Source organism: Ahaetulla prasina, chromosome 6, assembly GCF_028640845.1.
Source record: "Ahaetulla prasina isolate Xishuangbanna chromosome 6, ASM2864084v1, whole genome shotgun sequence".
In the NCBI taxonomy this organism is placed as follows: Eukaryota; Metazoa; Chordata; class Lepidosauria; order Squamata; family Colubridae; genus Ahaetulla; species Ahaetulla prasina.
The window spans coordinates 34,273,681-34,287,941 of record NC_080544.1 but is presented as its reverse complement, the minus strand read 5'-3'; the positions used below and the strand labels follow the sequence as shown (position 1 = coordinate 34,287,941).

The 14,261-nt window shown below is 42.4% G+C and overlaps 1 protein-coding gene across 1 annotated transcript in view; it reads right to left on the bottom strand.

The window, feature by feature from the left end:
- Window positions 1–14,261, bottom strand: part of MYOF (myoferlin) — a 107,797-nt gene that overhangs the window by 34,975 nt on the left and 58,561 nt on the right. The window contains exons 31-37 of the mRNA XM_058187014.1: window positions 13,033–13,141; window positions 11,502–11,579; window positions 6,011–6,192; window positions 5,770–5,928; window positions 5,558–5,656; window positions 4,548–4,709; window positions 2,215–2,380 (exon numbers count right to left, since the gene is read on the bottom strand). Of these exons, the coding sequence (XP_058042997.1) occupies window positions 2,215–2,380; window positions 4,548–4,709; window positions 5,558–5,656; window positions 5,770–5,928; window positions 6,011–6,192; window positions 11,502–11,579; window positions 13,033–13,141 (955 nt within the window). The remainder of the gene's footprint in view (window positions 1–2,214; window positions 2,381–4,547; window positions 4,710–5,557; window positions 5,657–5,769; window positions 5,929–6,010; window positions 6,193–11,501; window positions 11,580–13,032; window positions 13,142–14,261) is intronic.

The following is a 14,261-nucleotide window of genomic DNA, read 5'->3' as shown; positions in this document are numbered from 1 at the left end:
TACGTCAGCAGCTGAATCGGGCAAAGGAGGACTACAAACGGTCCGCTGACCGCTCCCGGCGAACGCGCCCCGCTGGCAGTTGGAGACGGGTGTGGCTCTCCACCAAACACCTCCCGTCCGACCGGCGGTAAAGTTGGACCACCGATTCATCGGCCCGTTCCCTGTCGAGGCAGTCATCAACCCGGTAGCCTACCGACTGACCCTGCCACGATCCATGCGGATCCACCCGTTTTCACGGTCCCTTCTGGTTCCTGAGGCCACACGAGTCCCCGGTGCCCAACAGCACCCGTCACTGTCGCCGAGGGCGGGTCGGAGGAATCTGAAGTCCACAGCGTCTGAGACTCTCGCTGGCTAAAGGGTCGTTTCCAATATTTGATCGCGTGGAAGGGATACGGGACTGATTTCTCCTGGGTAGATGCCTCCGGCGTTCATGCCCTGACCTGGTGCAGGCCTTCCATGAGCAGAACCCAGCCCGACCGCATCCCGATCGTCAGCCCGGGGAAGGGCCCTGCGGTGAGGATAGTGTTGTGACCCAGGTTCCTGGACCCAGACTCCTGGACTCGGATGATTCAGAAAATGAGGAGAAGACCTGGCAAGCCCTGCTTCTCTTGAGCCCTCTCCTCCCTGGCACCCACTCAAAGGGAGGGGCCGGCAAGGCCTGATTCTCCGGCCTTCTTCTGATTTGGCGCCCAAGAACAGTTTTGGAGGGACGCAAGATTACGAAGGCTTGATCGGCGTGCGCAGCAGCGGAAGAGTTGGGACAAAGCCAAGTCATAATTGTCATGCAGTGACATCTGCAGAGACTATAAATAGGAGGCGGACTTCCTGGTTTTTGTCTTGGACAAAGCAATGAATTTGGCGCGAGCTAACTATTTCATGGAGGGAAGAATATATTCGTGAGTAATTCTGGCCTTATCTATAATTTCCTCGTTATCTCCAGAAACTTGGCAGGCCCGTGGGTAGACGTGGCCAGGACATGTATCTATGTAAATAAAAGGGAAAAAAAAGGAAGGCCTCTGACGGACTCTTTGCTGGGAGTATTGGGGGAAGGGAAACAGAACAGACTGGATGGTGGGGAATGGAGTCTAGTTGCCTCTTGAAAAAGCACCTTTAGGACAACCATGACCTGGACGACTGAGAATCTCCATAGACACACTTCTTAAAGTGACCAAATTTGAAAAACATTGCTCTAAATGAATTCTATTTGGGGGAATTACCTGCCAAGTCAAATTGTTCAGAAATTGGCTTCCAAAAAGCAAGATATAAATATATAAATTAGTGTTTATTTTAGAGCAAAGAACATTTTCTGTATTTAAGCTCAAAATGCAGTTGCTTGTGTTGCCAAAATAACCCATTCCTGCAAGATGGAATTATCACCAAGCTTGGAGGAACCCAAAGTCTTATAGGTAAAAGGAGGCACATTCAGCGCTCATGAACAATCAGAAAACTTCTGGGGGCAAGGGAGTGAAATGGATGGTCTGTATTTGAATCCCCACTGCAACATTCTGGTTAAGATTCCGCTTTAATGAAGCTAAATGCAGAACTATATGCTAGAATTAAAGAAGTGGGACTAAGTTCTAGTAGATGCAATGCAGTGGTGGGTTTCAATTTTTTTTACTACCGGTTCTGTGGGTGTGGCTTGGTGGGCATGGTGTGGCTTGGTGGGTGTGGCAGTGAAAGGATACTGTAAAATCTCCATTCCCACCCCACTCCAGGGGAAGGATACTGTAAAATCTCCATTCCCTTCCCAATCCAGGGGAAGGTTACTGCAAATCCCCATTTCCTCCCAATCAGCTGGAACCTGGGAGGCAGAGAACAGATGGGGGCAGGGCCAGTCAGAATTTTTACTACCGGTTCTCCGAACTACTCAAAATTTCCACTATCGGTTCTCCAGAACTGGTCAGAACCTGCTGAAACCCACCTCTGGTGCAATGAAAGTAATCTAATTCATCATTTGTATATATTCCAAACCATGAATGTTAATGGATAATAAATATCTGGTTTCATTCTTTCTCAATACTGATTTTCTTTTCACTGACTACCCATTATATGAAAAACAATGATGGACTTTTATAAAAGTGTTAAACTATCACCAAAGTTTAATTGTGGTCATTTATTTCAATGGGGTTTTTGTAAAGTCAATAAATTATCTTAATAGTAACAAGACTGGGAGAACAATAAATGAAAAAAAAAGTATTTATTTTATAACTATACCTTTCATCTGTGGTGCAATATCTTCTTTAGTAACATAAGGATCACAGCGAAACCTCTCCAGTAAATCAATGGTACATTGTCCCACGATAGGCTTACGGCCAAACTGCCTGTGATCTATCACTTTAAGAACTAGTGATGGAGTGTACAATTCCTCTTTGGGCAACAGCTAGTTAAAAACAAACAAAATATATATTATATAGACCAGGGGTCATCAACCTTTTGGATCTCAGGGACCACTAAATTTATAATTTTGAATCCTGCGGACCACTAATATGTATTTTTTAAAAAGACAAGTAATATATAGTGTAATATAAAAAATGCAAATAATTTTTCTGTGGACCACCAACATTTTCTCACGGACTGCCAGTGGTCCACGGACCACCAGTTTGTGACCGCTGATATAGACCACATTTAAAACCAATTACAAAAATGCATCTAACATAGCAACATCTGGGATGGAAAAAATAAAAAGTGAAAATAATTGAAGCTACATTTATTTTTAAATGTACAGTGATACTGTGGTACTCAACTGCTTTGAAACTCATCGAATTTGGTACTCAACCCAAAATTTTGTCCCAGTACTCATTGTTTGATACTCAATGCACAAGCTAAAACTTGGTGTTGACCACCTTGTGATTTGCTATATTGTTCCTTACGGGAAAAATTTATTTGGTACGCATAGTTTTTGATACTCATCGCCCTGCCTGGAACCAATTAAAAATGACTACGAAAGTACCTAGCCCCTCGTGGCTCCCGTATGACACCTATCCTGCGCAGACTGCACTGGCTACCTGTGGCCTTCCGGGTGCGCTTCAAGGTCCTGGTAACCACCTTTAAAGCGCTCCATAGCATAGGGCCGGGTTACTTACGGGACCGCCTACTGCTACCGAATACCTCTCACCGACCCGTGCGCTCTCACAGAGAGGGACTCCTCAGGGTGCCGTCAGCGAGGCAGTGTCGTCTGGCGACACCCAGGGGAAGGGCCTTCTCTGTGGGGGCTCCCACCCTCTGGAACGAACTCCCCCCAGGACTTCGTCAACTTCCGGACCTCCGAACCTTCCGTCGCGTGCTTAAAACACACTTATTTCATCTGCGCAGGACTGGATTAGATTTTAAATTTATTGGTTTTAAATGGGTTTTATTATTTATACTGTTTTTAATAATTGGCTTTGTAGAATAAGTTTTTTAATTGTTATTTTAACTTGTATTTATATGTTTTTAATTGCCTGTGAACCGCCCTGAGTCCTTCGGGAGATAGGGCGGTATATAAATGTGATTAATAAATAATAGAATAGAATAGAATAGAATAGAATAGAATAGAATAGAATAGAATAGAATAGAATAGAATAGAATAGAATAGAATAGAATTTTTTATTGGCCAAGTGTGATTGGACACACAAGGAATTTGTCTTGGTGCATATGCTCTCAGTGTACATAAAAGAAAAGATACCTTCATCAAGGTACAACATTTACAACACAATTGATGATCAATATATCAATATAAATAAATAAATACCTCTGTATATCAACATATATAAAATCTGATTGAACTTTTATGACATAGTTGCAACTGTTTTCTTGACTTATTTTTTTTAATCTCCTGAGTATTCCTGCAAAAGACATTTATATGGATTTGGAGCACAGCATGGAGATTAAAGATTTAAACTTTCTTTTCTGGTGAAAATTAAAGTCCACATTCTACAGTCAAAATGGACAAGCTTGGGGACTCCAATCATAGACTGCTTACATCTCTCCTAGCTTGAGTCTTAGAAAAAAATGGCTAAATCAAAAACAAATTGCTTTGATCCATTTTGCTTCATGATATTCAGAATAAAAAACTATTAAGCACCAAAGAAGCTAACAAATAAATACAGTTTTATATATTCAGATGGGAGAATGTGATTTTTGCTTCAGTTCACAAAAACTGTCTTATGTTCAGGGAAAAGATGTGGAAGATAATGAATTAAGCATTTAGTAGGGAAGAAAGATATACTGAATACTGCTTGATATTTTACAATGTACCCACTTCGTGCTGTGCATCTGTATGTGTTTATACTGTAATAATGATATCTGTGCTATAGGAATTCAACATTCCATCTCATGTATTTTCCCATCTACTTCTGAATGAAGAGACAGACGTATGACCATACTACAACTGAAGCTGTGTTCAAACTTAAAAATAGGATTCATTTACAATGCTTAAATTTTTGCTCTGGACAGTTTACAGATTAAATATATGTATCAACATATATACTGGTTCTATTTTTTTAATGATCAATATGTAGTCAAAATGTGTTATACATCTTTGCTATGAAGTCTTTGCAGTATCATACCACTTTCATGAAGAGAACAGATCCGGGAAAATTAGGTGTCCTCTTCAAGTTTTTGATCACTACAGATTCTACCATTACACCTCCACATTCTATAATGAGACTGGGAGAAGTCACAGAAGCCATTTGATAGTTTTTCATGTTCCGTAATCCCCAGGCAAGGATCTATTAAAACAAATGAAGCAACAGGCCCCAAAACATCATATTATGAAGAGAAACATAATCTGCTGCAAAATTAATGTTAAAAGAAAAGAAAAGAAGGGGGATCGGAATGGGACAACTTGCTGTGGCCAACTCGCTGCAACCAACTTGCCACGGCCAACTCACCATGGCCAACTCACTGTGGGACAACTTGCTATGGCCAACCTGCCACAGCAAACACACCATGGGACAATTTAACAATTCAATTACTTAAAATAAATATTTTTTTAAAAAAATTGTCATTCACATTTCCTTTTGTTCCTCATTTTGCATCTTGACTCTTACTGACTTCATGGATGAAGGGTTTTTTGGAATGAATTTGCAAATTGTCTTTTTCTAGGATGTTGTATTAATTCCCAGGGTAACCTATTCTCATGAATGTAATGCTACTTTATTCATAAATCCAAGTGCATTTCATAATATTCAGCATTTCCATAACCTATTTTGAAAGCGTTCTTAGTTTACCTAAGTAATTCTTCAATGCCCATAATATTCCTTAGACTGAGATATAATTGTTAATTTGAGACCAAGTTCATGACGGATATAAATTAAGGATTTTTGAATTTATCATTAAAGCTTCTAATAATGACATCAAATCTTGGATGAACATTGCATAACGAAAATAAAACATCCAGATTTTTTTTTGGGGGGGAGGGAAAATTTGCCTAAGTACTTGAAGGCAGGCAGCTGTTTATTATACATTAAAAGTATACTAAGATTTTATGCTAGCACTTGGCCTTGTGTAAGCAAGTATGCCCAAATGTCTTATTAACATGTCATTTTGAATAACAAATAAAGAATAATCAAAATACCTCAATTGCAGTAAGTTGCACAACAGGTCTAATTCCTTGTGGTACCATATATAGATTTGGTGCTCGTTGTGAAGGAAGAATTGGAAGATTGGTGCCCCCCTGTTTAAAGATATAGATACATCATGTTTCTATAATTTATAGTGAGACCAAACATGGATATTATCTCATCAAAGTATCTTAAGTCCAAAATAAGTCAATTTGGTTTTCATTACCTTTTCATTCAGTATAAGCTCAGCAGCTAAAAGAACATCTCCACAAGCCTTGCCTCCATTCTTAACTGGATACCAAAGAAGTTTTGGATTGATATCAATATCTGGGTTCAATTTTACCATTGGAGAGCAAGAGGTCCTTCCAAGAAATTCGTCTTTGCCCTGAAATCCCAAATACCAAAATGATCATGTATCTGACATCATTAAACAAAAACAAGACATAGAAGTTTGGTATGGTACCTACCACTTGGTCATTGTCAAAAAGGTCAACAACCACCAGAGGAGGATTTTGTGCTACTGTTTGGGGATCACCGTAAATTTCAATTTCATCAAATATAATTGTTTGATCCCAGGTTGGGTTCAGAGTTGAATGGATAGTCTCAGTTGTTTTGCTTCGATGAAGGAATGAAACATGAGCATATGGATCTGAAAGAGCAGAGCAAGGGAATACTGACATACACTTATTTAGAGTTAAGTTTGTACATTTTTCTATACTCTCTCTCTTTTTGCTTCACTTAACAATCTTAAAAGTAGCCCTAACCTTGGTACTGAGTCATAGTAATCCACATTGCATGATTCCAAAAAGATTCCAAAATTGTAATTTACATCTCTCCCTTTTTTTCAGAACTAGAAGCAAATGAATACAAGAGCTTTAGGCCTATTATTTTTTTAAAAACCGTTGAAATCATAAGGGACCTCTGAAGAAAGGGGGGAGGATATCGTTTTCTATACAAATTACTATGACTTGATATCATTTAAAGATTATCCCTCTGATTCCTTATGCAAGAGATGTAATGGCAGCGTTATACGTATTTTTTAACTTTAGTAATTAGAAAGTTAATGAAGTGAATAAAGACTTTAGGGGCCCACATTTATCCAGGTAATTCTTTCTTTCCAATAGTATAATTTCCTCCTGGAAAATGTTTATGGGGTCCTGATTTATCTCTTTGTGTGGGAAATAGAATGTAACCTTTAAATGAAAATTACCTGGATATTTGAAAAAGAACTGAGAGTCTGTAGCTTTTAAAAGCTAATGAAAAATCTTAAAGCTGTGATTAACACAATCTTCATATGATTGTCATGCGTTTTACATTATATACATTATGACATTTTATATACTGAACCAAAACCAAATAGATTCAAAATGACCATAAACTGCATCTTATATGTCGTGTCCCACTCCTCCGCTTTGCCTCTGCAGCTCTGCCCAAAGTCCTAGCAAAGTCCTCAGAGCAGGCAGGAGACCAGTAAGTGACTTCAGCAAGATAAGTTCGACTTTTGCCTGACTCAGAGACTGCCAGAAAGCCGATCCTTTATATAGGCCATGGGGTGTGGCTCCATGACTCAGCACTCATTAAGGCCTGCCCCTCCCTTCCTTCTGTTGCCTCCGCCTATCCAGCCTTCTGATGCGAGGTCACACCAATCAGCAGCTGTTAGAATAAACCTCCTCAGGCTCACATGCTGTGGAGGAGGGAGGGTCTAGCTGCTCCGTTTGCCTGGGCATGGAGTCAGGGCTGGGGCCGGGAGATGCTCCTTCTTCTGCAGTTTGTGTGGGCATGGAGCCAGGACTTGGGCCGGGAGGCATACATTCCTCAGTGTTCGGGAGCAGGTAAGAAGGCCCCGGCTGCTCTGAGGGCGGGCAAGACACAACATTATAATTTCAAATCCACCCAAAAGAAAAGAAAAGAAAAGAAGTAGACATTGCATAACATGCAGCATAATACTAATTACAGCTTAACTCCTCCTTGTGATTCTACTAATGTTTTATTATTTTGGCTAACTATTATTGGCTAAATCATTTGCCTGCCTTTTCCTGTGCTCTTCTGGTCCTTAAACAGGAGAAGAAATCAGAAAAACCCTGAAAAAAAAGCAAAAGGAGGTCGAGTCCTATGAAAAGAAGGATTGGAAATTAAGTCTGAGGTGGAAGAGGCAAGCCCAGTGTTCCCCAACTGCACCCCAAGACTTCTGGCAGGGGTATTCTGGGAGCTGAAGTCCACACATCTTAAAATGTCTATAGTTGGAAAAGACTGGATTACAGGATAGTGTTAGCAATGAAGAAAAACAGAAGAGAACCAAAGCTTAATATGGTGATGCTCTTTAGTAATGGCTCCCATAAAGTATTGGACCATGATATTTGAAGTAGTAATCTGATTAGTAGGATGTTTCTCCTTTACATCTTTTTAATGGGGTGATATGTAGAAACATGAGAGCTGTTCTTAAATGAAGGGCCGCGGTGTGGCTCAGGCTGTAAGACAGCCTGTTATTAAACACAGCTGCTTGCAATTACTGCAGACTCGAGTCCCACCAGGCCCAAGGTTAACTCAGCCTTCCATCCTTTATAAGGTAGGTAAAATGAGGACCCAGAGTGTTGGGGGGACAATAAGTTGACTTTGTATATAAATATACAAATAGGATGAGACTATTGCCTTACACAATGTAAGCTGCCCTGAGTCTTCGGAGAAGAGCGGGATATAAATGTAAATAAAAAAAAAAGTAGTATAGATATATGTACATAAATGGTGTTTCCATTATTTATTATTATTATTATTATTTATTAAATTTTTATACCGCCCTTCTCCCGAAGGACTCAGGGCGGTTTACAGCCATAGTAAAAAACAACAGCAATATACATGTAAAACCATAATTAAAAAACTTATTACACAAATGGCCGAATTAAAACATTTAGAATAAAACCCCATAAAATATAAAACGTTAAAACATTAAAACTAATTTAAAATCCCATTAAAAAATCCTATGCCAGTCCTGCGCGAACAAACAAATAGGTCTTCAGCTCGCGGCGGAAAGTCCAAAGGTCTGGCAGTTGCCGAAGTCCAGGGGGAAGTTCGTTCCAAAGGGTGGGAGCCCCCACAGAGAAGGCCCTCCCCCTGGGGGCCGCCAGCCGACACTGCTTGGTGGACGGCACCCTAAGGAGTCCCTCTCTGTGCGAGCGTACAGGTTGGTGGGAGGTATTCGGTAACAGCAGGCGGTCCCGTAAGTACCCTGGCCCTAAGCCATGGAGCGCTTTAAAGGTAGTCACCAACACCTTGAAGTGCACCCGAAAGACCACAGGTAGCCAGTGCAGACTGCGCAGGAGTGGTGTTACATGGGAGCAACGTGTGGCTCCCACTATCTCCCATGCAGCTGCATTCTGAACCAACTGGAGCCTCCGGGTACTCTTCAAGGGGAGCCCCATGAAGAGAGCATTACAGTAGTCCAAGCGAGAGGTAACCAGAGCATGAGTGACCGTGCATAAGGCATCCCAGTCAAGGAAGGGGCGCAACTGGCGAACCAGGCGAACCTGGTAAAAAGTCCTCCTGGCGACGGTCGTCAAATGATCTTCAAAAGACAACAGTCCATCCAGGAGGACGCCCAAGTTGCGCACCCTATCCACTGGGGCCAATGATTCGCCCCCAACAGTCAGCCGCGGCTGCAGCTGACTGTACCGGGGTGCCGGCATCCACAGCCACTCCGTCTTGGAGGGATTGAGTTTGAGCCTGTTTCTCCCCATCCAGACCCGTACAGCTTCCAGACACCGGGACAGCACTTCGATGGCTTCGTTGGGATGGCCCGGGGTGGAAAAGTACAGCTGCGTATCGTCAGCGTACAGTTGGTACCTCACCCCAAAGCCATTGATGATCTCACCCAGCGGCTTCATATAGATGTTGAACAGGAGAGGCGAGAGAATCGACCCCTGCGGCACCCCACATGTGAGGGGCCTCGCGGTCGATCTCTGCCCTCCTGCCAACACCGTCTGCAACCGGTCAGAGAGATAGGAGGAGAACCACTGATAAACGGTGCCTCCCACTCCCAAACTCCCTAACCGGTGCAGCAGGATACCATGGTCGATGGTATCAAAAGCCGCTGAGAGATCTAATAGGACCAGGGCAGAGGAGCAACCCCTGTCCCTGGCCCTCCAGAGATCATAGCCAACGCGACCAAAGCCGTCTCCGTGCTGTACCCGGGTCGGAAGCCAGACTGGAACGGGTCTAGACAGACAGATTCATCCTGGTATTGGGGTAATTGACATGCCACCACACTCTCAACAACCTTCGCCACAAAGCAAAGGTTGGAGACAGGATGATAATTTCCTAAAACAGCTGGGTCCAGGGAGGGCTTCTTGAGGAGGGGCCTCACCACTGCCTCTTTCAAGGCGGCGGGGAAAACCCCCTCCATCAAAAAGGCATTTATAATCCCCTGGAGCCAGCCTCGTATCACCTCCTGTGTAGCCAGCACCAACCAGGAGGGGCATGGGTCCAATAAACATGTGGTGGCATTCAACCGCCCCAACAACCTGTCCATGTCCTCGGGAGTCACAGGGTCAAATCCATCCCAAATAGTCTCAACAAGACGTGTCTCCAGCCCCTCACCTGGATCTACCCACTGTTGATCCAATCCGTCCCGAAGCTGAACGATTTTATCGTATAGATAACCACTAAACTCCTCGGCACGGCCCTGTAAGGGGTCATCCCACACCTCCTGATAAAGGAGGGAGCGGGTCACCCGAAACAGGGCCACCGGGCGGTTATCTGCCGACGCAATGAGGGAGGAAACGTAAGAACGCTTCGCTTCCCTCGGTGCCACTAGGTAGGTCCTACTATAGGTGCTAACTAGTGTCCGGTCAGCCTCGGAACGGCTGGATCTCCAGGCACTCTCTAGGCGTCTTCTCCGGCGTTTCATCTCCCTCAGCCCCTTGGAGAACCAAGGGGCTGGTTGAGATCTGCGCCGGGCCAGAGACCGCAAAGGCGCGACACGGTCTAAAGCGCCAGTCGCGGCCCGTTCCCAGGCCGCAACTAACTCCTCAGTCGTGCCGTGGGCCAGATCCTCAGGAAGTGGCCCAAGCTCCATCAGGAACCTCTCCGGGTCCATCAGGTGCCTGGGATGGAACCAGTGTGTTGGTCCCGTATCCCTGCGGTGTTGAGCGGCGGTCCGAAAGTCTAGACGAAGGAGAAAATGATCTGACCATGACAATGGCTCGGTAATTAAATCTCCTAAATCCAGATCATTTAACCACTGTCCAGAGATAAAAATCAGATCCAGTGTGCCTCCCCCAATGTGAGTAGGGCCATCAACTATTTGTGTCAGGTCCAGGGCCGTCATGGAGGCCATGAACTCCCGAGCCACCGTTGATGACAAACTGGTTGAGAGTAAGTTAGTCCCCTATGACTATAAGTCTGGAGGTCTCCACCACCACCCCGGCAAGCACCTCCAGCAGCTTGGGCAGGGCTGTAGTCACGCAGCAAGGAGCCAGGTACGTGATCAACAAGCCCACCTGCACCCTATGACCCCATTTCACAAAGAGGGATTCACAACCGGCTATCTGAGGTACAGTGGTCTTCCTCGGTTCTAGACTTTCCTTAATCACAACCGCCACCCCCCCACCCCTACCTTGGGCCCTCGGTTGATGGAATGCTTGGAAACCCGGTGGGCACATTGAAGTAAAGACCTTGAAGTACATTGAAGTAAAGACCTTGCATGCATTGCTTTTTTTCTTTAAATTGCTTTTTATTCTATTTTTTTGTTTTATTGTTTGAACTGTTCTGCTATATACTGGGTTATAAATATTTTAATGAATAGACATCACTATTAAATAATTAGGCAAATCTTTGATTAGCCATAACATTCTGAACAGGAAATGCTCAAATTATTTCCCTTGCTTATCAAGTTGTTTGTTCTAGAAAAATATCAGAAAAGATACATGTTCTTTGAATTAATTTCCTAGCTTTTATTCTCTGTACCTGAAAAACTGTCTTTGTCCAAAGCTGTAAGATTTCTTCCCTGATAGATGTAACATCGAAGGTGATAAGTAAAAACTCCTAGAACAACAAAAACACAAGTCAGTGTAAATGAAACAATCTTTTTCTTTGTATATACCTGCCTTTGAACCAGTGACTCCTGGTGACTAACTGGACAAGTCCCACCAGTTTATTTCAGTGGTGAAATCCAAATTTTTTTACTAAAAAATTTCTATGGGCGTGGCTTGATGGGCGTGGTGTGGCTTGGTGGGAGTGGCAGGGGAAGGATACTGCAAAATCTCCATTCCCACCCCACTCCAGGGGAAGGATACTGCAAAATCCCTATTCCCACCCCACTCTGGGGCCAGCCAGAGGTGGTATTTGCCGGTTCTCCAAACTATTCAAAATTTCCACTACCGGTTCTCTGAACTGCTCAAAATTTCCACTACCGGTTCTCCAGAACCTGTCAGAACCTGCTGGATTTCACACCTGGTTTACTTCCTAAGGCTGAGAGAGAGTGACTGGCCTATGATTACACAACTGATTTCATGCCTAAGGCAGGACTAAAATTGACAGTTTATATACACTTACATTTGCTCCTCCTCCTTATCCTCTTTATTCTGTCTACGTTAGTATGAGTCTCCATAGTCATTCCCCCATCTGTATTTTTTTGCTATACTTGTCAGTAATTTCCAATTTCTAGTTGTCTTCATTAATTCTATAGAAATTTTTATTATTTGAAGATTGTTGAACATTTCAATCATTCTCTTCATCTGTTTTTGCCACAAATAAATGAATCTGTCTAGTCCAACATTATGCTCTGTCAACATCTGGCATTCAGGAAAACATTGGAGAATGCTAATGCATTTGTTATTTCTAATGTAAGCGTTGTCTGCCTCCAAAGTCTTTGGATTGTAGGTTTCCAGAGTGTTGAAAGCAATAACCAACTAGGACCATTTCTATGAATTGGATCGAACATGGAATGGAAACGTAGTACAATTTTAATAAGCATAAGACTGGTCATATCGGATATGCCCACATTTTGGACTAGCTTCTTTGACTGATCAAATAAATGGAAATTAACCTTTCTTTATAATTTCTATCGGTGTTTATTTTGGAATAATAATGTGAAGTACAGCTGTATTCTATGGTCAAAGTGATTATTAACTAAATCTTGCCAATAGAGCAATACATTTCTACTAATCCAAGAAACAGACTGAAGACTGAATGACATTAAAGGATCATGGTTAATGATGTGGACTTCTTACTGTTCTCACTTCACTCTGTTAATTTTTGTGCATTGCCCAATGAGAGCAATTTGGCAATATGGGGCCATATTTGCATTTTGGGAGGCCTTACATCAGGCCTATGGTCATAGAGTCTCCTTTTTGGGGGGCAGGAAAGGGCTCAGATGACTCTAATTAGCTATGTTCGCCAGTGTGAGCTTATACTGTATATCAACTACAATAAAAGAGCAGCTGTGAGAAAACCAAGGAATCCCATCACTTTGAATAAACAATTTGAACTGACTTACTGTCAAAGTTGCAAGAAACAATTGGAGTGTTTGCACCAAACAAATTTGCTGCTGAATCTGTAGACTTCTCAGAAGTGTGGTCTCCATCTTCAGTACTAAAATCTGCTCCCTAAGGGTATATAATTATTCAAAGCACTTAGCTTAAATCCATAGATTCAAAATGGTCTTTGTTATCAGGCTTATCAAATAAAAACCCAACATGAAAAGAAAAAGGGAAAGGAAAGGAGAAAAGGCAAACATGGCCATCCATTCTTAGCTATAAGGATTCCTAAAATTAATATATCTCACTGAAGACCTGGTTTAATGGATCACATTTCCTGGAAATAGGATTTTTTTAACTCGGCACATAATTTTCTTCTAATTAATTATAACATTCCAATGAAATGGGGAAGAAATTTCTCAGTACTTCTCAGAACAGAAAAGCTTTAGACTACTGCTTCAAAACAATGATACTCACAGTCTTGTTGCAGCATTTCCTACCTGCCGCCCCCCCTCCCTTGGGGGAAAAAAGGCATTTAAAAAATTTCTGTATTTCTCTCTGACTGAACATATCTGCTGCAGATTATTAAATCCCAAAACCATAATGCAATAGAGCAGGGGTCTGCAAACTTGGCTCTTGTGGATTTCAACTCCCAGAGTTCCTCAGCCGGTTTTGCTGGCTGAAGAACTCTGAGAGTTGAAGTTCACAAGTCTTAAAAGAGCCAAGTTTGCAGACCCCTGCAGTAGAGGTAATCCTTGACTTACTATTTGTATAGCAACTGTTAGAAGTTATAATGGAACTAAAAAAAAAAGACATATGATCAGTCCTCACAATCATCATAGCATTCCTTATAGTCACATGTGCAACCAGCTTGTATTTATGACAGTTGTAGCGTCCTGGGCTCAAATGATTGCTATTTGCGACCTTTCTGGCCAATTTTTTACATGCAGAGTCAACGGGGGGTGGGGGTGGGAGCTGGATTTTCTTAAAGACTGTGCAATTCAGCTAACCACAGTGACTCACTTAATGACTGCGGCAAAAACGGTCATAAAATCAGGTGCGACTCAATGAACAATTGCCCTACTTAGGCTTGGTATATTAAACAGCATCTGCAGAAGGGAAGATTGTTAAGATTGTGACAAGGAAAAAAAGAATTGAGAGTGCCACTTTTTAATCCAGTTGCCTAGGTCACATTTACGTGCACTTTTTAAATTATACGTTATCCTCGAGGTGATCATTAAGTGATAAC